The 27,248-nt window shown below is 40.8% G+C and overlaps 4 protein-coding genes across 4 annotated transcripts; 2 read left to right on the forward strand and 2 right to left on the reverse strand.

Moving 5' to 3' along the window:
- Window positions 1-4,616: 4,616 nt before the first annotated feature.
- On the reverse strand, window positions 4,617-5,726 carry LOC137717112 (uncharacterized). The gene is made up of 2 exons (XM_068456418.1): window positions 5,610-5,726; window positions 4,617-5,483 (listed from the first exon to the last, which is right to left on the reverse strand). Exons 1-2 carry the CDS (start codon window positions 5,724-5,726, stop codon window positions 4,617-4,619), a joined length of 984 nt encoding a protein of 327 aa, XP_068312519.1.
- Window positions 5,727-8,569: 2,843 nt separating this feature from the next.
- On the forward strand, window positions 8,570-12,867 carry LOC137717874 (O-fucosyltransferase 10-like). The gene is made up of 10 exons (XM_068457371.1): window positions 8,570-9,123; window positions 9,704-9,782; window positions 9,923-9,990; window positions 10,209-10,297; window positions 10,595-10,792; window positions 10,896-11,100; window positions 11,198-11,365; window positions 11,453-11,620; window positions 11,727-11,917; window positions 12,045-12,867. The coding sequence occupies exons 1-10, from the start codon at window positions 8,743-8,745 to the stop codon at window positions 12,232-12,234; spliced, it is 1,737 nt and encodes a 578-aa protein (XP_068313472.1). The 5' UTR covers window positions 8,570-8,742; the 3' UTR covers window positions 12,235-12,867.
- Window positions 12,868-13,942: 1,075 nt separating this feature from the next.
- LOC137718741 (pentatricopeptide repeat-containing protein At4g08210) lies at window positions 13,943-17,141 on the forward strand. Its single transcript, XM_068458280.1, has 2 exons — window positions 13,943-16,225; window positions 16,452-17,141. Exon 1 carries the CDS (start codon window positions 13,943-13,945, stop codon window positions 16,022-16,024), a length of 2,082 nt encoding a protein of 693 aa, XP_068314381.1. The 3' UTR covers window positions 16,025-16,225; window positions 16,452-17,141.
- Window positions 17,142-20,931: 3,790 nt separating this feature from the next.
- Window positions 20,932-22,931, reverse strand: LOC137718831 (uncharacterized). Its single transcript, XM_068458367.1, has 2 exons — window positions 21,968-22,931; window positions 20,932-21,652 (listed from the first exon to the last, which is right to left on the reverse strand). Exons 1-2 carry the CDS (start codon window positions 22,671-22,673, stop codon window positions 21,012-21,014), a joined length of 1,347 nt encoding a protein of 448 aa, XP_068314468.1. The 5' UTR covers window positions 22,674-22,931; the 3' UTR covers window positions 20,932-21,011.
- Window positions 22,932-27,248: the final 4,317 nt, after the last annotated feature.

Below are 27,248 nucleotides of genomic sequence, written 5' to 3' on the forward strand. Positions count from 1 at the left end.
CTCTGATTATTATGATCCCATTTTAGAGCAAGGCCAAAATGTAGATCTCATTTTACATGATAAATAAGAAAATCAAAATAAAACAATTCAAAATTTAATTAAGTTTTGAGTTGGTACAGATTTGAAGTTTAGGTCTTTTCTTACTTCAGTGATTTCTTTTTTGTTTTGTTCAATTACTTCAATCATCTCATGTTACTTGAAATGAAGCTCATGAAGAATCTTATTGGTATTGTTGGTTTTATTCTATCAACTAAATCACTTTTGAAGCTTATGGCGCATCATTCTACTTTCGAGTCGAAGTGGAACCAAACCAGTTATATTATTTGATAACGTTTTTTTGGTTTAGGATGTAAATTAGGCTTAATCAAGACACGTACATCCCAATTCTTTCGGTTTATATTTCTATAGTAAAAAAACGTTAACCTCGATGATACGATATAAGATTTATATTGATCAATCGACAAAACTAGAAGAAGATAATGCAGATGTGAGAATCAAATCTGAAACAAAGATGAATTGCAGCTCATTGAGCTGTATTTCTGATTGCCAAGTCAAATGCGCATCATCTTTAAACCTCACAAAATACAAAATGGTTGAAACATTGTGAAAATGAAACCCTTATCATATCTCCCCAGATTTGTAGCATATTTAGAAACTTGAAAAAGAACCAAACACATTAGGACGATACAGAGCCTTCAAAGTTTCGTTTTACTTGGGAAAGAGCTTTCAAAGTTTTACTTGGGAAAGAACTTTGGAAATTAATAGGATTGCATTGACTGAGAAAGACAATAATAGCCATCTTTACTAATGAACTTTATTCTGCCCTGGTGTTCCGTGGCCTTTAGGTACCGTTTGGTACGTGGGACGGGACAGAACAGGGTAGGACAAGGCGTTCCGTCCCACGTTTGGTGCGCCTAAAACGGGTGGAACGAGCTGTTCCATGAGACGAGTTTTGGGTGAATTTTCGTTCCACCTCACCCCCTGGAACGACTCGTTCCACATTCGTGGAACACAAAATTATAACCTCTCCGTCTCCTTCTTCTTCCTCCTTGTTTCCATCCGAGGGCATCTTTGCTCCCGCTCCGTTCCGTTCCGTCCTGTCCTGTCCCGTCCCGTCCCATTCCGTTCCGTCCCGTCCTGTCTGCATACCAAACAGTATGCACTATTTGGTAGGATTATAGGAGCACTCATTATTTGGTAGGATTATAGGAGCACTCATTATGTGGGTGGCTTGCCCACCCCAATTTTCCGTTCATTCTTTGGGTTCATTAGATTTTCTTCTGGATGGTGTTGGCTTTGTGCGGGTGCTGTGGTAGGCTTAGAGGAGGCGGCATTTTTCTTGTTTTAGGTCTAGAGTTTTTAGTTTAGAATTTGTTGTGGACTCTCTCTTGATTGGCCATTTTTATTGTATTTTCTCTTGAAGTTGGGTTGTGCTTTTGCTTATTTGTTCTGAGCTGCCTTTCTTTTTGGCTTTCCTTAAATTGTAATAGCCATTTTGATTAATGAATTTTATTATCTTTGACAAAAAAATAAAAACAATAAAGAGATTACTTTTTTTTTTTTGAAACCAAGAACCATATCATAAAAAGGCCTACAGAGAGGCAAACATAATAACAATACTAAGCAGTGTCAAGGGAAACCACAACGACCCCTCCACCAAGTAGAGGCGTCATCCCCATCACCACCATAACCCATTAATGAGGGCACGGTAATCCGTCATTGTTCAATACATAGACCAACGAAGATGGGGGCCTAACGACCCAAACGACATCACTCATCTCCGAAAAACCAATCGATGCAATCTTGTGAGCCACGCCATTAGCAGACCGTGGCACCCAAGACCATCGGCAATCAATGAATTCCCCCCCCCCCAACTGTTTAACCCGAGCCAGCACCGGGTATGCCTCCTAACTACCCATAGTCAGCGAGCTAGAAAGACATTTAATCGCATCCAAGGAGTCCGATTCCAGAATTACATACCTTACACCCAACTCTGCACCTAGCCTGCACCCGTGCAACAACGCATAAGCCTCCGCTGCTGCAGCAGAAGGAGCAGTAATAGGATGCCGCGCAGCAGCCACGAACTTACTCTCCAAGTCCCTCACAATCAATCCAACAAAACCCATCTTTGATGCCTTGGACCAGCTAGCATCCACATTAATCTTCACAAAAGGGTAGGCCGGAGCACACCATCTAGTAACCTGAAAGTTCCTCCTGCCGTCGCCCCCTCCTCTATCCCCAGCCTTTGCCTTTGCACCAAAAACCGAACTCACCGCCGCAGAGACAGCAACCAGGACCTTTAACGGGTTAATGGGCACCCCTTTGAAAACAAAATCACAGCGAGCCTTCCATATGCACCAACAGGTAAAAACAATATAAGATTGTCTCCACATTATATCTCCAGAGTTGCATAAATTCGGAGAGAAAACCCCCTGAATCCAGTCCGACCAAGAAGGGAGAGAAAGACGATCCATTTTATAACCCAATGCCCCTCCAAACCAAATTGGCTCAACCCAAGAGCAGGAAAGGAAAATGTGCTCAATGGTTTCATCATGGCAGCAGCAAATAGGACAAGTAGAGGTTTGAGAGGACCTTCGTCGGAACAGTGCATCCCGAGTAGGAAGACAATTGTGAACAGTAAGCCACAAGAAATGCCGCAACTTGGGGGGCACCTCCAGCTTCCAAATCCCCTTCCAAAACGCTTTGGGAACCCCACGAACAGAAGGCCGACGCAAATCCCTTCTCGCCAGCGATCTTTCTTGCAGCCATCTGTATCCCGACTTGACCGAATAAGAACCGTTCTTACTCATATCCCATATAAGCCTATCTTTACGACTTAAATCTCCAAGAGGCGTCTCCTCAATAGCCTGCATAGCCTCCCCCGATATGAAAGGCTGTAAAAAGCTAATATTCCACCGCCCCGTCTCCGGACAGATAAGTGCACTGACCCTTAAACTGGGAGTAACCGCAACCTGGCCAACCGGCACCGGGTGTCCAAGGGGCAAGGATGGAAGCCACCTATCCTGCCACACCCGCACCTCCTGACCACCCAAAATCTGCCAATGGGAGCCCTCCCTAATCAAGTTCCTGCCACAGATGAGGCTGCTCCACGCCCAAGAGGCCCGCCCACCCTTCTTCGCATCCCAGATCGAGCTATGTGGAAAATACCGAGCCTTAATCACCTTAGCCCACAACAAATCCGGATCCGTGATTAAACGCCAGCACTGTTTAGCAAGCAGAGCATCATTAAATTCCTGAAAATTTCTGAAGCCTAAACCACCCATGTCTTTTGGCAAACCCAAAACCTCCTTTGAAACCCAGTGAATCTTGTGGGCTCCCTCCTTGCATCCCCACCAAAACCCAGCCACCAACGCATCCAATTCCTTACAAACAGCGGCTGGGAATTTGAAAATGCACATTGGGTATGCCGGGATAGCTTGGATAACAGCCTTAATTAAAACCTCTTTACCGGCACGGGAAAGGGTATTTTGTTTCCACCCTTGTAGCTTTTCCATAACTCTTCCTTTCACATAAGCAAGACCACGCTTTTTCGACCGACCCCATATGGTAGGGACCCCCAAATATGTTCCCGGATTGATTACTACCTTCATACCAAGGGCGTTCCCCATCTGATCAGCATTTACCTTCGGAACGTTAGCCCCAAAAAATACACTGGATTTCTCCAAATTTACCTTCTGCCCCGACGCCACACAAAAATTGTCCAGCAGATTTCTCAAATTCCGGCAGTTTTTCATATCAGCCCGCAAAAACAGTAGGGTATCATCCGCAAAGAAGAGGTGAGAAATCACGGGTCCTGATCCACCAATCTTAACACCCTCCAACCTACCTTGGTCCACCGCACCCTGAATCAGTTTGGATAGAACTTCCCCCACCAAAATAAATAAATAAGGAGAAAGAGGATCCCCCTGACGGAGACCCCGCGATGGAGCAAAAGACTTTCCAGCCTACCCATTTAGGAGAACAGCCAACTTCACAGACGAAACACAACCACTAATTAACGATCTCCAGCTACTGCAAAAACCCATTCTTTCCATTACCGCATCCAAAAAATCCCATTCAACCCTATCATACGCCTTCTGCATATCAAGTTTAATCCCCATTTCAAATCTATTCCGAGCTTTCCTTCCTTTCAGATAATGAAACATCTCATGGGCTATGCCAATACAATCCTGAATTTGTCTACCCGCCACAAAAGCATTCTGAGAAGGAGAGATAATTTTAGGTAATAATACCTTCAACCGGTTAGCAAGAATCTTTGACAGAATTTTGTACGAGTAGTTACACAGGCTAATCGGCCTGAATTGCGACACAACTTCCGGATTCGGGACTTTGGGAATCAGTACCACATGAGTCTGATTTATCAAACTCGAACCCGCAGCATCCTGAATCAAATCTCTAACCAAAGCAGAAACACCCTCCCTCACAATCTCCCAGTATGTCTGATAAAAGATCCCCTGGAAACCATCGGGGCCAGGAGCCTTAAGCCCTCCCATATTCCCAGCCGCCGCCTTTATCTCCTCCTCCGTGACTGGTGCAATTAGCGCCTCATTCATTTCTGGCGAGACCGAGGGATTAATGCAATCTAGCAGCGACCCCTAGTTACGATCCCCTGCCGAGCTAAAAACTGATGTGAAGTGATTATCCACCAATTGGCGCACCTGAGACGGACTCTCCACCCAGTTCCCATTCTCATCCCTAAGCTTCACTATCTTATTTCTCCTCCGCCTCTGAAGGGTTGAAGAATGAAAGAACTGAGTGTTAGCATCCCCCTCCCTCAACCATTTTACCCTCGATCGTTTGCACCAATAACTCTCCTCTTGGAGTCTTAACTCATCAATCCGCCTAGATATCTCCCTTATCTCATCATAGTTTGGACCCCAGTCCCGCTGGAGCAAATCTAACTGGGAAAGAAGATCATGGATCCTGCTACCTCGCCCCATAAACTTAGTGCGATTCCACCTGCTTAAACTATAGCGGCAATCGTTTAGAGATCTCACCCACCTATTCACAGGGCTGCCATTATGCCGCCGATCCCAGCACTTTGCCACCAAATTCTTACACTCTTCCTCCGAGACCCAATACGCCTCAAACCTGAACATCTTCCTTCCTTTCTGCCCTTCAATATTAGAAATAAGAATAACTGGGCAGTGGTCCGATGCTAAAACCGTTTCATGCATAACTTGGGAGTTCGGCCAGAGTTGTTGCCACTTCTCATTCGCCATGACCCTGTCTAACCTCTCCTCCACCCAATCCCCTTTTCTCATCCCTCTCCACGTAAAGGCCGGCCCATTGAAACCCAAGTCCATCAACTGAGAGGAAGACAGAAACTCTTCTAAGAACCTTGGCCTGTTGTACAAAACCTCAACTCCACCAGACTTCTCATGATCCCACAGGAATTCGTTGAAGTCCCCGCCACAAATCCAAGGAATGTCCGTGGGGGTAAAGTGGTTAACCATCCATTCCTAAAACAGATTTTTCTCAACTCTATACGGCGTTCCGTACACACCCGTAATCCGACTCCAATGCGTTTGCCCTTTAATTCTCATCACAGCATCAATAACATGCTTGGACGAAAAGATAATATTAACCTCCAGATTGTCCTCCCACCACAAGCTCAATCCTCCAGCGCTTCCAACTGGCGAAACATCAAAGCCATGAACATAACCCAATCTCCTACTCACCCCTAGAATTCTATGATCTTTCATCTTAGTCTCCGATAAAAAGATCATAGAGGGTCTCTTTTTGCGAATAAGCCCATGAAGAGCCCTGACTGTCGTGTTCGACCCTAGCCCACGACAGTTCCAGAAGATATAACTCATGGCTGGCCTGCGGCTGTTGAAGGCCAGCCGCCACCGCCCCGAGCCCCCTTGCCCGCCTTCCGTGTCGCCATCCTACCTTTATCAAAGTCCGACCCCCCTTCCATTACATCCTGTCTTCCAGTATTCTCACTTATTTCTTCCTTATTTTCCTCCACCGTACGGTTCGCGCTTTCCATCGTTAGCCCTCCATCCTTGCTGTTTAACCTCCTTCCTATCTCTGCCGCCCTACCTTGGCAGTTCTCCTCCGTAACCAGGCCCTTGAGTTTCTTCTGTGGAGCTTGAGTTAGCACCAAATCCTGGGCTTCCCCACTTCTTTTGCTGCCCCAGAGTGAGTCATCACCCTGGGCGGACAGAATATCATTGCCCCCCTGGACATCGCCCGATTGTCCTTCGCCCACTGTTTTGATGCTTTCCATTTCAGAGCAAGAAGACGAATCCTCTCCCTCCACCCGCATTCTTCTACGCCATTTTTTATTACCTGTGCCACGACTCTTAGATGCTCCCCCAATCTCAATGGTTTGATTACGCTCCATTCTTTGTAAGTTTGACATCCGTAATCTACCTTGATTTTGTGCAGACGTGAAACCCGGTCCGCGCACCGCCCCGGCCTGCCGGCGTTCCCCCCTACCCACACACTCCACTCTCGTTGGTATCACCACCTCTCTTATCGGCGGCGCCTTAATCCACTCTGCATACTCTACCTCCCCTTCTCCAGACATCTCAGCGGAGCATTCTGTATTGATATGCCCAATCCGTCCACACTTGTAGCAGAAATCTTGAAGCCGTTCATACCGAAATTCCACCCAGGTTTCCTTATTTGACTCCCTTCGAATCCAGCATCCCTTAAATAAAGGCTTCTCCGTATCAACTAAGATTCTTACTCGTACAAATCCACGAGCGTGTCCGGTATCCTCCATGGCTATAAATTGCCCAGCCTCTTTGATTACACGCTGAACGTTCTCAACAGAGGCTAAGCCCAGCGGAATTCCCCTTATTTGAGTCCAAAATGGAACAGCATTCAACTCCAGCTCCTCTAAGGCGAGCTCCGGAGGCCATTTCACGACCGAGAACACCTTCTTCATCACTGCCCAGGGGACCTGCTCAATGATCTTTGAAGCCACATCTTCATCTTTGACCGAAATAATAAAGACATTCTCCCTTACCCATTTTATTTCCACCTCACCCAATTCTTTCCAAGCCACTCTAAGAATATTCCTGACTCCCCATTTGTTCACTGGTTTCTGCGTAAAGACTTTCCCAACCAATTTAACTCCCTGCTCCATAGTTGATAACTCCAGTGTTTGGTTCAGTTGAACCACTAGTTCATCCACCCCACTAGTCGCCATCACCCTGAACACCGCTGCCCCACTCGCCCAGCCTGAGACGTAGAGAAACCTTTACTTTCTGTAAACAACCTCAGACCACACTTATAAGCCACCCAGTATACCAGCTGATTTCTTTCTTTCACTCGGCCAATTAGTCAACACATCGTTAGTATCCTCATAAATGCAACCAATCGACCAAACTTAATGCTGGTACACCACTCCTCCCCATCGCTGAAGCCCCCACCCCCCAAACAAAGTGGATCGGAGTTATCACCCCCGCTATAATCAAAAGTCTCAAAAGATCGATGGCATCGAAAGTCTCAAAAGCATTGTATAACTTTTCTACCGAACCTACTCTTCCCTCGGCCTCATTCTTCTCTCCGAGGCTTAGCCCTCATCCATACGCCCGAGAACCCAGCACTCTTTTTAGACCACAAAACCAAAAACCACCCACGCACACACACCCTCAAATGGACCACCCAGAACATTCCTCTCTCGGATCACCCCAGCAATCCCCACCACCCTCGATACGGAAGTTGTCAAAATATGAAACCCCACCCCTTTCCACCTACAGACCCAGCCCCCGCAACCCAGACTGACAGACTTTATAATCCCCAACCCAATCACAGCGCCCACCCCAACACCCCCCGAAGAGAGAGTCACCCTAAATTGATAAACCCCAACCCACCCCAGTCCCCCTCTAAGAGAAAGTCACCCTGAAATTGAGAAGCCCCACCCCCTTACCTTCACCTTAAACCCTTACAGCACCCCCCCTACTACCTGCCAGTATGATAGAAGCCCACCGCCCCGTATAAGCATCACCACAGCTGAAGCCCCAAAACGCACAGATTCCACAGATCCAAATTGACAGAAGCAAACCCCCCAATCAGATCAACGCATCATCCCCTGCAGCCCTCGTGGGGTAGATCGACCTAGGTTGAAAAGCCCCAATCCCGATCCGTCACCCTAGGCCCTCTCTTCACCAACCTTCCTGCTTCCAGAGACTCAGTTGCCCACCACCCAGTAGATCAAAGCCCAAGAGCTTGACCTGAAAAGCACAAAAAACAGATCGAACACTAACCTGTAACCACACGCACAGAGGCGGAACTCACGAAGGAGCAAGCACTCTCACACCAGGAGAGAAAAAAGTTTAGGGCATACATGGTAACACTCATTTTCCAGTCAGAGATTACTTATTAATTAAAACTAACCCATAAAAACCCAAAACGCACTCTTATATTTTGTCACATTGTACACATCCAATCATCCATAGCCTCTTCGGCCCGAAAATTGTGGGTGACCGTATATTGTCACAAATTGCCCCATTTTTAAGGGGAAAAAAAAAAACCTGAAAAATAAGCTGACCCGCCATCCCAACTGTCCCCTTCATTGGCTTACTGATCAAGCCTTCAAGCTCCTCTCTCTCTTACTATTTCTCCTAAAAATCTTGCTGGAAGTTGGAACTCACTGTGTCAAAACCAAAACCCATATTTCCTTTTGTCCACTCTCTCTCTCTCTCTCTCTAGAATTGTCTCTGCACTTTCTCTCTCTATACTCACACACTCGCACTTCACTTGATGGGAACGAAAGCAAAGGCGCACCACCACCAGTACAATGCTAATGGTGCAGGTGGTGGTGGAGGCAACGGCAGTGAGAGCAGCAGCAGCACCTCACCTAGCCCACCTCCGTCGCCTCGCCGTCACTTCACAGTCCCTCACTGCCGCCGGAAGCCCCGCGCAAAAACCATCTCCGTCGTCTCTGGTTTTCTTCTTCTCCGCCGATTCCTCCGCTTACTGGTGGTGCTTCCCCTGCTCTACGTCTCCGGCCTGCTCATGTGCATGGGCCCGTTCTCCGGTCTAGTGGGCCATACCCCTGTTCCCGGTTCCGTTTACCGCAGTCACGAGATGTTTCAGCTGCTCTGGCCTCACATTCTGGCCGATAATTCGACTCCAATTGAGGTTTGGATTCTTGGGTTTTTTCCTCATTTATCATTTTCTGTTTGGTTTCTGGGAAAATGCAGGAAAAGGGTTCTTCTCCTTCAGCTTTTCCAAGCAAGAAACGCATGAAAAGAAAACGAAATACAATTTTTGGACTTGGGATTTTGTTTTGGAGCTAAAAGACAGAAACAAGTAAACGTTGCAGTGTAAACCTTCGATTTCAATTTTTTCCCATGTCCTTTCAGATCAAGTAAACGTAGGAATGTAGGACGGTTGCTTAATTTTACCTTCTTTCTCTTTTCTTTCCCAGTTTTGCTTTTAAAAGCAAACGTTGACCAGTAGCACATTAGAGTCTGAATTAAGTCAACTGTAAGCTTGTTGGTTTCTGGATGTGGATGTTAAACTTCAGAGATCTTTGTCTTGAGAGTAAAAAGAGTTGATAGTTTCCGAAATCGGGGTTCTGTGTAGGTCAGTAAGTTTACAAGGGATTGAATTGTAAGATCAAATTACTGTGGATCAAATTATACTCAAGTTTGTCAGTTATGATAATTGTGTGGAATTCAAGTTATTAACGGAGACGATTTGTTGTTTGTTGATGTAGTTGTCCTCTGTATGGAGATACAGAAGAAAGCTGAAAGAGCAGAAGCCTTGCCCGTCGTCAACTGCTGGACTACAATTAGGTATGACAATGTAGCACAATTTTGTGTTAAGATGGCTGCCACATATTTCATTAGCAATTCAAGGTTTGGTAGTTTTGGAATCAAAGGATGTAAAGTTTTCTTCACGTCTCGTTATACTAATATTCTCCGCTGAATTTCAGATTCCCCTGGCCCTAGTGGTTACTTGATTGTGGAGGTTAATGGTGGTCTTAACCAACAACGCTCTGCGGTATGTCAATCCTTTTTTATTTGTAGACTGAATTTTTTACTAGTTGTCCTGTTAGTCTTTTGCTACTCATCAATTTTTTATTTCTTTGCTTTGAAAATTAGAGTATCAAGGCTATCAGACATCTTTAGTGTGATTTTCAGCAACTTTATGTATCACCTATGTGCCGGCATATACATTTTGTTCGTGTGATTAGTATCTTGTGTTTTTTTTCTTCACAGATTTGCAATGCTGTGGCACTTGCTGGACTTTTAAATGCAGTTCTACTTATTCCTCGCTTTGAATTCCATAATGTTTGGAGGGATCCGAGGTAAAGTAATTATTGTTGAAGTCCTGATCCTTTAATGATAAGTGTGTATGACAGTGTCTAACCAACTTCAACGTGTTCGGGACCAACATTAGGTTGCCAGGTTCATGTAACATCTTGATCTAAATGATCAATAACGTGTATTGAAAAGCCTGCAAGAAATTTACCTTGAGAGGAAAACTCAGTCTATGGAAAGCATTATGAGAATGCCATCTTTATTACCTTTCTTTAAATGATCTTTCAAGATACTCTTATTGTGTTTTCAAGTGAAATAAAAAAGCAGTATCTTTTGTTTGGCAGCACTTTTACTGATATATACGATGAAGATCATTTCATAGCCACCCTTGAAGGCCATGTTAAAGTGGTTAAAGAACTACCGGAGATGCTGATGGAGAAATATGATCACAACATCACTACCATACCAACCCTTCATGTCCAATCTTGGGCTCCTGTCCGTTATTACACAGGAGAAGTTTATCCTGTCCTGCAAAAGGAGGGGTAGGTACTGAACTGTTTATTTTTTTTCTGTTCTATATCAAACGGGCCATAAGCCCTTCAAGCCTGTAGGTTGGTTTTTTTCTTACTCGTTTGGTTTATGCAGGGTTATCCGCATAGCTCCATTTGCTAATAGACTAGCAATGAATGTCCCACCTCCTATTCAGCATTTGAGATGCCTTGCTAATTATGAAGCATTGAAATTCTCTTCTCCCATATCAAATTTGGCAAATAAACTAGTTGAACGAATGACTGAGATGAGTTCAAGGACCCGTGGAAAGTATATTGCAGTCCACCTCCGCTTTGAGGAGGTAATACAGCTTGCCTTTCCATAAACTGTTTCGTCTCTTATGTTTAACGGTCTAGGAAAACTAATCATGTTATCAACTGTTTTTCTTCATCTTGCAGGACATGGTGGCATTCTCATGCTGTTTGTATGATGGAGGAGAGGCTGAAAATGTTGCAATGAATTCAATTAGACAAAAAGGATGGGGAGATAAGTTCAAAAGAAAAGGCCGCGTAACTCTACCTGGTCTCAATAGGATTGATGGAAAGTGCCCACTAACCCCCTTGGAGGTACTCTACTCAATTCCGCATGCATCTTCTACTTACTCATAGCTACCTACCATGGAGAAATAATCCTTTTTGTTCTTGTCCGTGTAGGTTGGAATGATGCTACGGGGTATGGGGTTTGACAACAGCACTTTAATTTATTTAGCCTCAGGGAAAATCTACTGGGCAGAGAAACATTTAGCCCCTCTGCTAAAGATGTTTCCCTATCTGCATACCAAGAAGTCTCTTGCCACCCCAGATGAGCTTGCTCCTTTTGAGGTATCTTACGAGTTTTCGTGCAATGTCTGCCCACAAAAGTATTTTGTGACTAGTGAAACGAATACTTTGAAATCAACCACCCTAAAATTTTATTTACTTTTGCTAGGGATATTCATCGAGATTGGCAGCTTTGGATTATACAGTATGCTTGCTTAGTGAGATATTTGTAACAACACAGGGTGGGAACTTCCCGCATTTCCTAATGGGTCACCGGAGATTCCTCTACAATGGGCATGCCAAGACTATTATACCTGATAAGCGCAAGCTTGTTGTTCTACTGCAGGACATGAGTATGAGGTATTCTGTAGGTGTAGTTTCTGTAAAATGAAAGTTTCTGCTTGTAATACCCCAATTTTGAGATTTCAAAGTTCATAAACGCCTACGTTAGGCTTACATTTTAACTCCGTGTATATTGGTCTTGCAGTTGGAATGATTTCAAACTTGAGATGGAAGCAATTCTCACTGAAAGTGATCGCAAGGGAAAGATAGTACCGAGAGTGAAAAAATTCACCCGTAAGTCTTCTGTGTACACGTACCCTTTGCCAGAGTGTAGTTGTCTCCAAAAGCACAATAACACGCAGATTGTCCCGTCACACATTCCTGATTCTTTGTAACAAAGCTATGAGAAATGGAAAAACAAACCACGTGCTTGAGTCGTTTATTCCACCTGTGCTGTCATCGGTCAGAAGCTTTACATTGGGGGCTTTAGCTCTTTTCTTCCGTGGATTTTGAAGAGAGGCTCGTTGCTCCGAAGCCTGTTGGGAAAATGTAGATGGGAAAATGTAGATAGTATTTGCAGCAGCAGGTTTTCCAATTTTGGTGGCAGAAGGATTTCCTTATTTCATGCGATTCTTTCTTCCCTTTTCGTGTGGAGGTGTTAGATCTCTTATGTGGACATAACTGAAGCGCAAGCCGCCCTCCGGCAATGTTGGGGCGTACGTTTGTGGTACATAGTGATATATAGCATATAAATTTTGAGCCGGATTTGAAGTTGTAGATTTGGTCAGATGGAGTGGAGGCCTAGAGATTTATACATTGGTTTTGCAGTTTGATTGTTACTTGTTAGCCTACTTAGGCATATTTCTGAGTATATAATGGTAATACTTTGTTCTCACAAGTTTAACCATTGTTTTATATATTGGTAGCAAAATTCTGCATTGTTTACCGGGCGCAGTACATATGCGAGCAAACTTAGCTCTGTTTGGATGAACGAATTTGAATTCGATAATGAGGCTACATTTACGATAGTAACATTCAGTCTTTTACTTTATTAATTTCAATTTCAATTTAGTATTTTGCCTTATCATTTCAATTTCAATTTTACTTTATTATTACTTACTCCAATCCTTGAACTTAATACTGATTTTTGGGGCAAATTTAACCCAATAAACCAGCCAAGGTCAAGCATCTGGGCCACTTGTGTGCGTGGACGCGTCAAAAAGAAGCTAACTTGTAGCCCACCAACGCACACAACCCACCACATGCAGTTTGCAGCCTTCAGTGCTCGACAGGGGGGCCCATTGCCAGGGCACCTATCGCCCACCATAATGAGCCTAACAGCTTTATTTCTAATCCTACGACTGGTTTCACTGGACCGTTGATTCAATTATTTATTTATTTAATATTCTTACTATGGATGTAAACATTTCGATTAAATTATAAATAAAGTCTATCTTTTGATCAAACATAATAATAATAAATCCAACAGCTAAAACGATTAAAAAATTTATTTAAAGAAAAATTCATTAGAAAACTATATAAAATTAATGAATTTTCAAAATATTTATCGAAATCTAAATATTTTTAAATTAAAATGTTCATAAAATTAAATTAGGATAGTATACATTTTTTTTTTTTTTTTTTGTAGAGGTTACTTTAGAAAAGGAAATTAGCTTAAATTCATTCTTTAATAACTCGGGCTAAAAATTTTAACCCAGAAGAGTTAGAACAGAAAAGTTGTTCTGCGTTAAAACCTAAATTTTCAGGATTAAAAATTTTAGGTTTTAATCCAAGGATCCGAGATAGTCTAAGGGTGAATATGAATTTTCAATTTCAATTTAGAATTTTCTTTGTGATTAAAAATAAAAACAAAAATTATTATATCTTAAAAGTAAAAATGGACAGTTCTGTCAGAGTTCCGTGCAAGCCCTTGAAAGCCCGTCGGGGGTGGTGCGTACTTAAATACGACCACGTGTTAGAAGCCCATGTGATGCCAATGCGCCGGGCCCATAAGAACAAACAAGCGGGGCCCAGTTTCGCGTTGGGTCTCACCTGTGTTTGTATTAACGCGGCAAAACCCACGAGCTCGCATTCAATTCACACATGGAATTCGCGTACCTGAACCGAATAGTTACCGCTCTCCGCCACTGTGGCGGCCGATCTCAGGCCAATCACGGCAGAGCATTTCACTCCCAACTAATCAAGCTCGGCGCTTTGAATGACGTTTTTCTCGCTAACAATCTGATATCTATGTACGTCGCGTTTCCTTGTTTGAGTGACGCGCGGAAGGTGTTTGATGGAATGCCTGACAGGAACGTTGTGACATGGACGACAATGGTTTGTGGATATACTAATTGCGGAAAACCTGATAAGGCTGTGGGATTGTACACGCGGATGTTGGATTCTGAATCGGAGATGCCGAACGGGTTCATGTACTCTGCGGTGCTAAAAGCTTGTGGCTTGGTGGGTGACCTGAGAACGGGTAAATTGATTCATGAGAGGATATGTAGTGAGAGGTTGGAGTTTGACACTGTTTTGATGAATACCCTTTTGGACATGTACTTCAAATGTGGGAGTTTGAGTGATGCTAGGAGAGTTTTCGAAGACATGTCGAGCAAAAACACGACTACGTGGAACACTATGGTTTCGGGGTATACTAAGGCTGGTTTGGTGGATGAGGCAGTGTGTTTGTTTCATCAAATGCAAGAGCCGAATGTTGTATCTTGGAATAGCATTATTGCTGGTTTGGCGGATAATGGAAGTCCGCGTGCATTTGAATTCGTGTGTATAATGCACCGAGAAGGCCTCAAGTTAGATGGATTTACCTTCCCGTGCGTGCTTAAAACCTGTGGTCGACATGGTTTGTCAGCTTCTGGGAAACAAATCCACTGTTATGTTATAAAATCAGGTTTTGAATCAGGCATTTTTACTGTGTCGGCACTGGTTGATATGTACTCGAATGGCAATGAATTGACTGAAGCTGTAAAACTGTTTGATCAGCGTTCAAGGTGCTATGCTTCCATTTCTGATAGTTTGGCACTTTGGAATTCTATGCTTTCAGGATACGTCATTAACAAATGCAATAGTGCAGCTTTGGATTTAGTTTTGAAAATCCATTGCTCAGGTACTTGCATGGATTCCTACACTTTCAGTGGCGCTTTAAAGGCTTGTGTCAACTTACGCAACTTGCGACTCGGGCGTCAAGTGCACGGCTTGGTTGTAACCGCAGGGTATGAGTTAGATCCTATTGTTGGAAGCATTCTTATAGACCTGCATGCAAGACTCGGGAATATTAATAATGCATTGGGATTGTTTCAAAGGCTTCCAAAGAAAGACGCCGTAGCTTGGACTGGTTTGATCATAGGGTGTGCAACAACGGGACAAAGCTGGCTAGCCTTTTCACTGTTTCGGGATATGGTGTATTTGGGTCTCGAAGTAGATCAATTTGTCCTTTCGTTTATTCTGAAAGTTTGCTCCAGTTTAACATCGCTTGGAAGCGGAAAACAGGTTCATGCTTTCTCTGTTAAGAGTGGATATGAGTCTGAGGAGGTTGTAGTGACATCCCTGCTCGATATGTACTCAAAATGTGGTGAAATTAACAATGCGTTAGCTCTGTTTGATTCTGTGGAAGAAAGAGACACCGTGTGTTGGACAGGCATAATTGTGGGGTGTGGGCAAAATGGAAGGGCAGAGGAAGCAATCAAATTTTTTAATGAGATGACAGAATCAGGATTGAAGCCAAACGAAATTACGTATTCAGGTGTTCTTTCTGCCTGTAGGCATGCTGGACTTGTAGAAGAGGCACGGACCATATTTAATTCCATGAAAATTGAACACGGACTGGAACCTCGTTTAGAGCATTATTATTGCATGGTTGACATTCTAGGTCAAGCTGGATGTTTTAAAGAGGCAGAGCAGTTGATTGCTAAGATGCCATTTGAGCCTGACCCAATCATATGGAGATCATTGCTCGTGGCCTGTGGAACTCATAAAAATACCGAACTTGTTAATGTTATTGCCGATCAGATTCTCACAACCTTACCAGAAGACCCTTCCACGTATGTGACGCTTTCGAATGTTTATGCAGAACTAGGAATGTGGGAAGATCTAAGCAAAGTTAGAATTGCCATCAAGAAAGTGAGTGCTAAAGAAGCAGGAAAGAGTTGGATTGAGATTTCAACTTAAAAATTGCTGCATTACTAAATGCATGGGTCAGAAACAATAGTTTCTGATGAAATACATAGCAAGTACCATCCGAGCTTTGAACCTCTGACGTTAAGTCCTTGCATGAGCTCAATGAATGAATCATTTTACTGAAGACCTGGCAAGGATCTTAGAAAGTGATGGCCCTTGGTGGCGAGTCGAAAGAGATGTAACTATATTATGGTGTGTATAATCACCATTTTTCTCCCCTTCAAATTTAAGCGCACAACTCAATCTGATTGTTTCTTATCTTTCTTGAGGTTGAAATTTGGATCGAGTCAAGCCATCCAATTTGATTTTTCGTCTAAAAAGAAACAAAGAAGTGTTTACTTATGCAGCTCAACTTTGCTTCAATTAACACCTGTCATATTGTCTTCTTATTCATTGTAGTTTTCCCATCTGCGTGCAGGTTTTTGTTGGAGCTATGTGCATCATCTAAATGCATGGTTTCTCGGAAAGATCTTGTTACCTGATTCTTCTATCTGGTCTTATGTATAGTTAGTTTTCTTGTTCAGTCATTGTTATCCCGTCTCTTCAACCAAATGACAGATCCTCCCAGAAATTTCCCACGTCTCTTTTTCTGCTTCTGATAGATTAACAGCTTCTTCAATACAAAGAAAGCTGGCATCTTCTTTATGGTACTGTAAATATGCTGTGTAAATCTTATGTAATGACTGGCGATGGATACATGAATGAGCCATCAAGTTTCAACCCTTGCTTTGTCATAATATGCTGTAATTGACGTGCATCGTCTGGAATCTGTATGCTAGTCTTTCTCGATTATTCATAACTAGGTGGATGTTAGATTATTTGTATGTCTTTGTGCTGGCACAAACTTGATGATTGAACTAATTTCTCACTTTCATTGTTCTGTTGCCTTTCATCAGGACGCTGTATAGGTTCAATGGGAGGAGGAGAAAACTCACTTGGGAGTTGGTTCGTTAACGTTGAAGAGAAAGGGTGCCTCCACCGGTTGAGTATGAAGGTTAGCCATCTTTTTTCCCTCAAGCAATATTAGTAGTGCTTTCATTTACCTACAAGCCTTTTGCCACGGTATTTTATTTATTTTTCTGATCACTTCTAAACTGAGAGAATGTAAACCGAGAGGCCTGAAGTAATCTATGTCGATACGTGTACCCCTTTATGACAGAAGGGTAAAAAAAGAAGCCATTAGAGCGGATCAGTTGTCAATTTTGCCTTTATTCTTGCATGTGCCAATTGCTGTTATCTTTCTGTGAGCAAAGAAGGATTTGCACATTGAAAGGCAGCCTCATGAGTCATTGCAGCCTTTAACTACAAGTTATGGCTCTCATCCAAAATCCGGGAAGCTCCATCTCTCCGTCAGATTAAAAGATAAGATGGTCCAACCTGCTAATTAAACCCGGTCAGCTGGTCCAACCCATATGAGCCTGACCCAACACAATTCAGTAACAAAGCCGGTCACAACACACTTACTATTTAGTATATATTAGTAGTAAGTTAATAACCCCTGTATGAATTCTTGTCTTCGTTCACCCCCAAGTTATTTTTCGCTTATCTTCTTGTCTCTAATTTGGAATTTGTTGATGAATGCCCAAACAGAATACATAGGTACATATAGGAAGTTGCGGGGAGTAATTTTGTGACTGGGCCGACTGAAAATTTGGCTTGAAATGTCGGAAAACTTGCGGTCACTAAGGACGTTCTAGGATGTAAATAGAGCAGAATGTACTATAACTGTAACGTTCCCTTATTATTTATTCATCTTTACATATATTTTTTTTACAGTGAGGCCCTCCTTCAGTGATGAGTGAGTGTTGGATGCAGAGACAGACAGGTATTTGCTTTGTAAGACGTCAACCGTGCAGGTGCAGCCCGTAGAGTATTAAAGTGGGAGTGAGTGAGCTTCTCTTTCCCTTCCTCCTCAGGTCAGGCATGCCCTTGGTTTATTCTTTCTTTTCTGTTTTCACTGTTATCAATGAACATAAAGTAACTGCAGAAAGCTTCACAGAATATATTACCTGTAAAAAATTTACACCATCATTTTGTGCCTTTCACTTTTTGGCGCCAAAATTGACTCATTCCAAGTGGTAACTAAGAGTAACACCATGAATAGGCATGTCAATCCTATCATGTTCCTCATTGACTTAATCGTATACTTACATGGGATGTGAGTTGGCATTATCTGATCCTTTGTTTTTCCGCGTTTCCAAAAACATGGGTATTATAATTGTTCAAATTTCTGGCTTCTCGTGTTTACTAACACATATCAAGCCATTTGTTGGTTTCACATTAAAACCCCTAATCCACCAGAAAATCAGGAATAAAAGTCAACTAGATGGGACTACTTGATCCATACTCATTTCTTCATTACCTTCCTTGATTTAGCCTTCAGTTTTAACTTCATCTTTAACTTTGGGTATGTAGAGTTGTGTTGTTATTTTCTTCTTTTAGGAACAGATTCGATATAAGGATGAATAAATTGAAATGAAGAAAGACGGGGAAGGATGGTGGGAGGGACGTGGAAGAAATGTGTAGGGCTGTGATGTGCTCAGAGTCGTGCAAATTTGAATTGTCTACATTCTCTTTCATTTCTCCGTCATTCGTCATTTGTCGTTCCTCCATTACTTCTTTCTCTGGCACGATAAACAAAACAAAAACGATATTAAAATGACCTAAATGTTATAAATAAGCTAAAACTATACAAATTGACAAAATAAAAAAATGAGAGGAGGACAAAATTGAGCCATGCCGTTTGCATACAAATATTAATATTTGTTAGAACCTTCTAATCAAACACCAAGAAAACTCCAAATCATAAGACAATGAGTACAAAACAAGAGTCAATAATTAGTAAAGCAAGGGCGAAGACCACAAACCAAGAACCCCATACCCATCCTTCATCCTTGAATCCAAGACCACAAGACATGATGGAAATATGACACAATTAGCAAAGAGATAATGCCATTGAGTTGATATTTTGAATTCAATTTCTGGGGTTAGTGGATGTGTAATGTTATATTGCGTCAAAATATATCCTAAATGTTCTTAACTACTTGAGTTACAAACTTCTTGCGTATTTAACTTCTAACGTCTCGCGTGGTTGGAAGTATTGATTCATGTGCACCTGAGGGCTTGTATTCGATTCCTCTTCCCCTTACCACAAAATGTAGGTGATAATCTTGTGCACAAAATATCTCAATCAAATAATGTTAGGGACAATGTTTCGTTGAATTATTTTTGGGCTTCAAAATTTTTTGCACTTGTAATACCTCGTGTGTTGGCACATCACATGAACATTGTGAGGAATTTGTCCTGAGTGACATGTGTTATGTTCATTTGATTTTGTTTGTTCAGGCCCTTTAAAAGAGGGATCTTCATTTTTTTTTTTTTTAAATAAGAATCAGATATGGGATATAATCTAAATCGAACTTCAACTATTCGAACCATCTTAATATCTTACTGTGGACAGCGTGAAAGAAATAAGCTGTTGTACAGGAACTTTGGGTGTCGTAGTATTGTACTGGAATTGAACGGCTCGATGGGAAGAAAGTACAACACACCGTAATCGAGCATCTTTACAAAAGTTTTTCTCTTATGTTAAAGGCTAGGGATTTTTGTAATGTATTTTCTGACTTGTAGTTTCTCAAGGAACCTATATTTTACTCCCTCACATGTACACATAAAAATGAAGATTAAAACAAAAGAAAAAGTCAGTAGGATTAAGATAGTACAAATTCCAAAACCCAATTTTTCACTTAATGTCATCTAGGTTTTTTTTTTTTTTTTTTTTTTTTTTTGGGTAAAATGTCATCTAGTCATTAATACATACACATACAATTGCACAATTTCTTATGAAAACCAAAATTAATATAAACCAGGAGTCCTTTGTCATTTAGCATCTGACTGTCTGGCACCAAACAATTCTATTGTTCCTCGTCGACCCAACATCAATGATCCAACACAACTCACCAAGCTTACGTGCATGCACATCTTTCTAACTTCTCAGTTCATAAAACCAGTGAGTCATTCACTACCCACAAAACAATAAAGGGAAAGTAGCAGGATTCTCTGTTCTCCTTTTTTTTTTTTTTTTCTTTTTTTTTTTTTTCTTTTTTTTTTTTTTTTGTCCTTTCCTTCTCTCTTCTTCTATTTGAACAGTTACCGTTAAGCCACATCAACATTTTATGTTAATTTTTTAATAGTCAATAAGACAAAAAACAATTTGTAAGAGGAGGGAAGGAAAGGGGAGATAATCCTACTCCAAAGAGAAATGCTAAGGAGACTCTCATGAAGTAGGACTTTTATAAACTATTTGTCATCTCATAGTTTAACGTTAATTTTTTGCCAATATTATAAAACATTGTGTCAAAAACATGAGATACCAGAAATCCCACTTTTGATAAAGTCTAAATTTTGAAAGAGTCTCCTTAGCAACAATAAATTTTAGAAAATAATTGAATTAGTTTTCAGTAGGGCTGTAACACAATGTAACATACGATTAGTGCGATTGTAACACCTCATAGTGTGAGTACAATGATATTCATATTTCTCACAATTACATCAAAATATAATGACATCACATAAATAAACAATAGCGTGTAAAAGAAAAAAAAATGCAAAAATCATTTCTCTTCGTCAACCTGAATCAAAGAGATTAGGGGCGGTTTGAGAATTTTCTTTCCAAGAATCTTTTCCTTTTCTCAAACATAATATGCATAATCCTTGTTGAATAAATAAAAGACAAAGTATCATAAGTGCTTTTGTTAGAAGCACGCTGAACTATTTCTCAAAGATTCAAGTTTCCTTGAAGAAGCACGTATGGAAATCTTAAAACTCTTATGTTCATAAGTACTTTTGTTTGCAAGTGATTTTTAACTTCTTCTATCAAATATCGTCAAAAACGCTTAATTATTTGAAAGTGAAAGCAACAATTTCTAATAACCTTAGAGATATACAACATGAGTGTACCAAAAACTGATTGAAAGTTTTAATAACCTCCATATATGACAACAAAACATGGCAAAATGGCCTTGGGATTGAACACATACAACTCATCCAAATTAGAGTAAACTCCCACAGCTCCAGCCACAGAGTCGTACTCTTCCATACCAACATTTCCATTTCCAACACTACCTTCCAAGCTCTTCTTCACCCTCCCTGCAATCACACGGCACACCAGCATTGCCCTCTTGTCACCCTCCTCCGCCGCCACCACCGCCTTGTCATGAGCTCTGCCGCTTGTCGCGGTCGTCAAGATCCCCTGCGCCGTCAGCTCCCCAGAGAACTTGTTGAAGCCGTTTTTTATAATGCTGCAGACATTGCAGTGTGGGATTGAGTTGCAGAGGTTGGAGGAGCCGTTGAGGCCGAGGGAGCAGGCAAATGTGGTGCAGTGGAAACGGAGGAGCTCGTTGCCGTCGGCGATGCAGCGGGGGTGTTTCTTGGGGAGCTTGGTGGCTTTTGCTTTGATGGAGTCTCTGTACTCTTCGAATTTGGTGATGGTTTTTTGGGTGTTGTGGACTTTAAGGATGCGGTCGATTTTACAGATTGGGGTCTGTTTTTTCAGCCAGCTTGATTGGAATATGATCTCCACTATGTTCTTGCTTGTGTCTTCAGGACCAAGTTCTGAAACTGTTGGATTTCGTGATGTAAAATTAGAAAAAAAAAGATTGAAACTTTGAATATGATTAAGTGCGTGTTTGAGAATGCTTCTAAAAAGAGTAAAAACGCTTCTAGAAGGGACAAAAGTGCTTTTGGATCGTAGAAGTGCTTCTTCGAGAAGTACCGACTTCAAGATGCATTTGGATTTTTAAGAACAATCTGTAAGTGTTTCTAACAAAAGCGCTTCTGAACAGAAGTGTTTCTAACAATAGCGCTTCTGAACAGAAGTGCTTTCTAAAAAAGCATTCCCAAACAGGCACCAAGTGTTGAGAATTGCGAGGGTACCTGCATGTCTAACAGCCTGATGAAGCTCCAAGTTCTCAGCTTTCGTGAAAATCTCACCACATTCAGGGCAAGAACAAATGCTGCCCCTCAGAGAAGGGTCTCTAGCAAAACCAAGAACAGGATCAACCACCATCCTACACTCATAGCAGCCTGATAATCGCCGAAAAGGCATTGCTCTAAACGACCCACCACCACCAGCAGAAGAGTTATTATTAGAGGAAGAAGAAACTGCAGAAAACGAAGAAGAAGATCTCAAAACAACCCCGTTGATTTCGTGGAGTGGAGCTTTCATGGATCTGCTTGAAGCCTCATTGCTGTTGCTTGAAGAACCCATTGAAGAAGAAGCCCTTTTCTTATGGACTTCTGGAGATGCTAACAGTTCCGGCCTCTGCATTATTTTTGTGTTGTTGCACAACGAGCCGGAACATCTCATTTTCTTACATTTCTTTGCAGCATTGCTAGCTTCCTCCATGGCTTGTTGCTCATTAGGTTGCTTTTGTGGTAGCTGAACTGGTTGGAGGTGTTTGCAGGTCAGTAAGCCTCTCACAACTGACCAGTAAGGCGGCTTCTCCGCCGGCTTCTCCTCTGCCTTTCGGGGCTTCGGGTTCTTGTTCTCATGGTGCTTCTGGAGCTTTTGGTGCGTTTGCTTGGTGGGTTTTCTTTGGGTTTTGGGTTTATGAGAGCTAGCCATGGCTGAGGAAGACATGGAAATTTTGATGTTTTTTAGCAGAAAAAAAATGGTGGGTTTATGTATTTGGTTTCATAATTACAGAAGATGGGGTGCTCTGAGAGACATGAGGGGAGGCAGGTGAGAGGGGGTGTGTGGGGTTGCAGAGGAGCTCCCTTTGGCTTTTGCTTCTGTAGAAAGTGATTTCTGGATTAGGGTTCTGTGGGGGCTTTTCTTGTGTGTACATACTACAAAATATTTATTTGTAAATTGTTAAGGGATTGGTGATGTGTGCAAAGTGTAAGATATTATTATTTGTTAATGGTGTGGGAGTGATGCTTGAGTGGCAAGAGAAGACAGGACTCTGGGTTATTTAATATATTATGTGTCTAGTAAATTAGTCACCAGGACGAAAACATGACGAAGATTCAAAACTTCAAATTTTACAATAAAAATACGGTCATTTAGTACTATGATCTAATAGTATTCTTCTTCACTTATAAGTGAGAGGTCTTAGATTTGATTATCGCCAAAGGCGAATTTGAACTACATTATTGCTAGACCATTTTGAGGCTAAGGCACCCCCATCTCCCTTAATGTAGATAATATCGTTTGTTAAAAAAACAACAAAAATATGTCACACCATATACCAAAACATTGCCTCACAACAAATTAACCCTTACTTTTTATGCAAGCGAACACAAGATCTAAACTGCATATAATACTTTTAATTGTTTGAGTTACAAGTTATTTACAACAATAGCAGTTAAACAACAAATGAGCAATGTAAAACTACAGAATTCTCAGAATTATGTAAAACTATTAAACTAATGAGTTTTACATGAATTGTGTCCTCACTCATCCATGACAAAAGTGTATTTATCACAAATCTCTACATGATGAAAAAGATAGACAAATTTCTTATCATCGTGTATACTCATATAGATTGGGATAAGTATTAGTACACATTCTTTAACGGATGATATTGTATTGATATTACCTATGAGGAGAGAGATTTAAACTCAGGCGCATGGGAAAAATGATATCTGCTCTAACTAATGTAGTTACGACCACGTCTATAGTAGTAGTACAATTATAATATATTTGGAAGCAAAGCACCCAACAGGGGCTAGTTTACGAAGTAGGATTATCTCCCCTCCTAATCTCTCTTCCCTTACATCTCCTCCTATTTAAACGATTGCGATTACGTCATGTCCACATCTTGTTTTGAAATTTTTATATTGAGAATAAGACAAAAAGAAAAGCGTGAAAGAAGAGAATAGAAAGAGATGATAATAAGAGGAGAGAGAATCTTACTCCCTAATTTACAGGGACCCAACATGAATTTATGGCAAGGCAGAGGTGAGCACAAAAACTAGAAACTAGGCTTGGTACTTGGAACCATCCTAAGCCCAAGGCAAGACTTTTTGGGCTAAGCACAGCGCACAATAAGGTAAAGGCTTTAACACACTAATTAGACAATAATGGTTCAAATTTTATGGGCAAAAGCTGCTTCATTTTTAATTTGATTCCTTTTGCTCTCAAAATCATGCAAATCCCATATGCCATTCGAATAAAGTTGCCTACTTAAATAACAAAAAAATTGAAAAAGTTAATTATTCTCGCCTTAATAGTACCAATATCCACTAACTGTTGTTTCCAAATGCGGTTACCCATTGATATTTATTTTAATTCGTCAATACGAGAAGCAAATTGTTGTGTGGAGGAATCAACATCTCAACATAAGCTAAGAGGCAAATCTTGTGCCGCTCCACCTGGTCGTAGGAAATTGGCATGCATCCTAGCTCCGGAGACTCGTTCATAGAATTCCAACAATTTCTCCCTCTCCTCAAAAGCCCACATGAATTAATTTGGACACTTCGCATCACAATTTAGTAATATTATTCTTTATTTGTAAGTAGAAGATTTTATGTTCACCTTCTACAAATAAGAAATATGACATCAAATTATTATGACAAACTAATTATTAATTTTTTTGTCGAAACAAACTAATTATTTGACTAATGCATCTAATGAGTCATCCCACCACCAAGTTGTTATGTTAATTAAATATTTTATTGTTGCTTTTAAAATTCTATGCTTTAACGCCAACATTTAGAAAAGTAAATTAAACTGTACACAAAAACATCAAGGGATGGAGGAAACCTAGCTTTTGCTTGTAACCGTTGCTAAGTACAAAAGTATGGACTATGTGAATCAAAGATTTTAACAATTCGAAAATTAGTACTACTGAAAAGTGAAGGATTAAGAATTCAAATTTGGTTATGGATTTTGGACATCCTTTTCTGCAACTGTATTAAAATATGAAAGAGTTTTAATTGGTGGGAATATGATCACAAAGAAATTCAAATGAAATGTATTGGAGCACATGCATCAAGCTAAAGACGGGATGTTAGCTTTATGTACTTGTTGATTTATTGTCTAATTTAGATGTTTGAGGTTTATCGAAGATGAAAATTAGAATGGAGAAAGAATATTGTTAAGGAAATTCAGCACGATATTGTTTATGTCATAGTTACTGACTACATCGTTAAAAATGTGAGTCTCACCCATAACATGAGAGTCTAACTTACGAGGAACCTGCCTCAATTAGACCGTCTCCAATGCAGCGAAAAGTTAAAACTTATAGTTAACTGTGGAGTCGCATTAAGTTGAGGTTCCCAAAATTTTATTACAAGCCCAACTATACATTTGGAGGCCCAATCGTCGCATATTCGTAAAAAAACTAGATCTACGCTTATTGAAGACCCCATGCAATATTGTAAGACGAGGGTCACATGCAAATGTACAATCATGCCACACTAAAGTGTACAATCATGCCACTTGATAGTAGAAGTTGAAGTGGGATTATGTCTTTCTTCATTGTGACAATTGCTAAGTTGTCATACATTGTTGATCAATACTTACTAGTTTAAGTTTTTTGGATTGAAAGATTATGTAACTTGGTATCAAAATTTTAATTCAAGGAAGTTGTGGAATCAAGTTTATAATATCCAGTTTTAACAAAAATATTATCACCACATTAGGAAACTAGTTTTTCTACCAATACTTGAACTTGCTCAGTAAATAGGAATTTAATTACTTAAGTTACAAGTAAAAGTTACATCATATAAGTACATAATAATATATTACCTAATTAATGAAATAGGGTTAGGGTTGGTTTCTAATTAGTTTCTTTCACTACTATCTCTCTCCAACTAAATCATGGTTTCTACTTTACAGTCTAAGCGTAGCAAGTCCATCAGATGCAGCAGTTGCCCCAGCAACTCTATCCCTTAAGCTGTGTCTTGATCATCTCACCAGCCTTGCACAGACGGCTGTTGTAAAGGCCGGGAGGCTATAATCTACAGAAGCATATTTCACGCTCGGAAACTTCGACTTTACAATCATGTAGGCCAAGGCAGCCAAAAAGTTTGATTTAGATCTGCACGGTATGGACAACTACATGATTGCTTACCAAATTCATGCTGACGTGTTACACAAGAAAAACTTGATGGAATAGGGTAGTTCAGGATCTGGAAACCAATGTCGCTTAGACTATTAATTGCAATATGGTGTGAAGAATATCAATCACAGAGGGAGAATGAAATTGAATAATCTGACAAAAAGGGATTTGATAAATATATAGAGATGGAATAACCTTTCTGGAGGAGTTGTATTCCTCAGAGGAAGTTACAACTTTTCCCATTGAATACAAGTGTTCATATCCTTTATAATTAATTAATTAACTTATTTCACTACAATCATATATATACTAGTACATCAATGTTACGGTGTACCTTCACACATGTTTACACATGTTGTGAAAATCATGTTATCAAATTCATATTCCAACATCTCACTTGATTATGATGACATAAATGGTGTCCTATTCTAATTTTTTCTCCAGAGTATTACTCATAAACAAATTCAATGTAACATCAGATATGTGGCTTCTTTACCTGTGCACACCATTCCACTTTATCTAATAACATTTTACTCGTTAGTGAAATGGCATCATATCCAAGTAACTAGGAAAAAAATCCGTACCTGGTTACAAATGATGACTTAGTCCTGCACTATAGGCCACAATGTTATATAAATTATTTCTTGAAGCTTATAACGGATTTGACTTCCAAGACAATTTATTATAACATGTTAACCTTGCTAGTGTCCTCTATTTTTAACCGACTAAATACTAAAGAACCAGATAGAGTTGCATCAACTTGCCGGTGTTTCAGGCGTCCCTAAAACCATACAATAATGTCCGCTACACGTCTTACACTACAACTCATCTAGATGTTTTACAAACCCATTGTATTCAAATGCTCTCTGAATTATTTCAGAGGCAATCCCTTGGTCATCATATCGGCCACCATCTTTTCGGACGGTATGTAGTCGACTTTTACCTCTCCTTTCTCCACTATATCTTGTATATAGTGATATTTAATATCAATGTGTTTTCCTATGGAACTATTTGCTCCACTCTTTATCAGAAACATGGCGGACTTATTATCACAAAACACATTGACAAGCTCTATAAGTATACCTATATTTAAACTGTCGATAAAGCATTTAGCCTATAATGCAATACTTACCGTTGTGCTACAAGAT

This window comes from Pyrus communis, chromosome 15, assembly GCF_963583255.1.
Source record: "Pyrus communis chromosome 15, drPyrComm1.1, whole genome shotgun sequence".
NCBI classification, from domain to species: domain Eukaryota; kingdom Viridiplantae; phylum Streptophyta; class Magnoliopsida; order Rosales; family Rosaceae; genus Pyrus; species Pyrus communis.

Coding starts and splice junctions, on each gene's coding strand:
- LOC137717112 (XM_068456418.1), bottom strand. CDS start 5,726: ATGAAAGATCATAGAATTCTAGGGGTGAGTAGGAGATTGGGTTATGTT. Junction 5,484..5,609: donor GGTGGGAGGACAATCTGGAG/GTTAATATTATC, acceptor AATCTGTTTTAG/GAATGGATGGTTAACCACTT.
- LOC137718831 (XM_068458367.1), bottom strand. CDS start 22,673: ATGTCTTCCTCAGCCATGGCTAGCTCTCATAAACCCAAAACCCAAAGA. Junction 21,653..21,967: donor TCAGGCTGTTAGACATGCAG/GTACCCTCGCAA, acceptor GAAATCCAACAG/TTTCAGAACTTGGTCCTGAA.
- LOC137718741 (XM_068458280.1), top strand. CDS start 13,943: ATGGAATTCGCGTACCTGAACCGAATAGTTACCGCTCTCCGCCACTGT.
- LOC137717874 (XM_068457371.1), top strand. CDS start 8,743: ATGGGAACGAAAGCAAAGGCGCACCACCACCAGTACAATGCTAATGGT. Junction 9,783..9,922: donor AACTGCTGGACTACAATTAG/GTATGACAATGT, acceptor GCTGAATTTCAG/ATTCCCCTGGCCCTAGTGGT. Junction 10,793..10,895: donor CCTGTCCTGCAAAAGGAGGG/GTAGGTACTGAA, acceptor TGGTTTATGCAG/GGTTATCCGCATAGCTCCAT.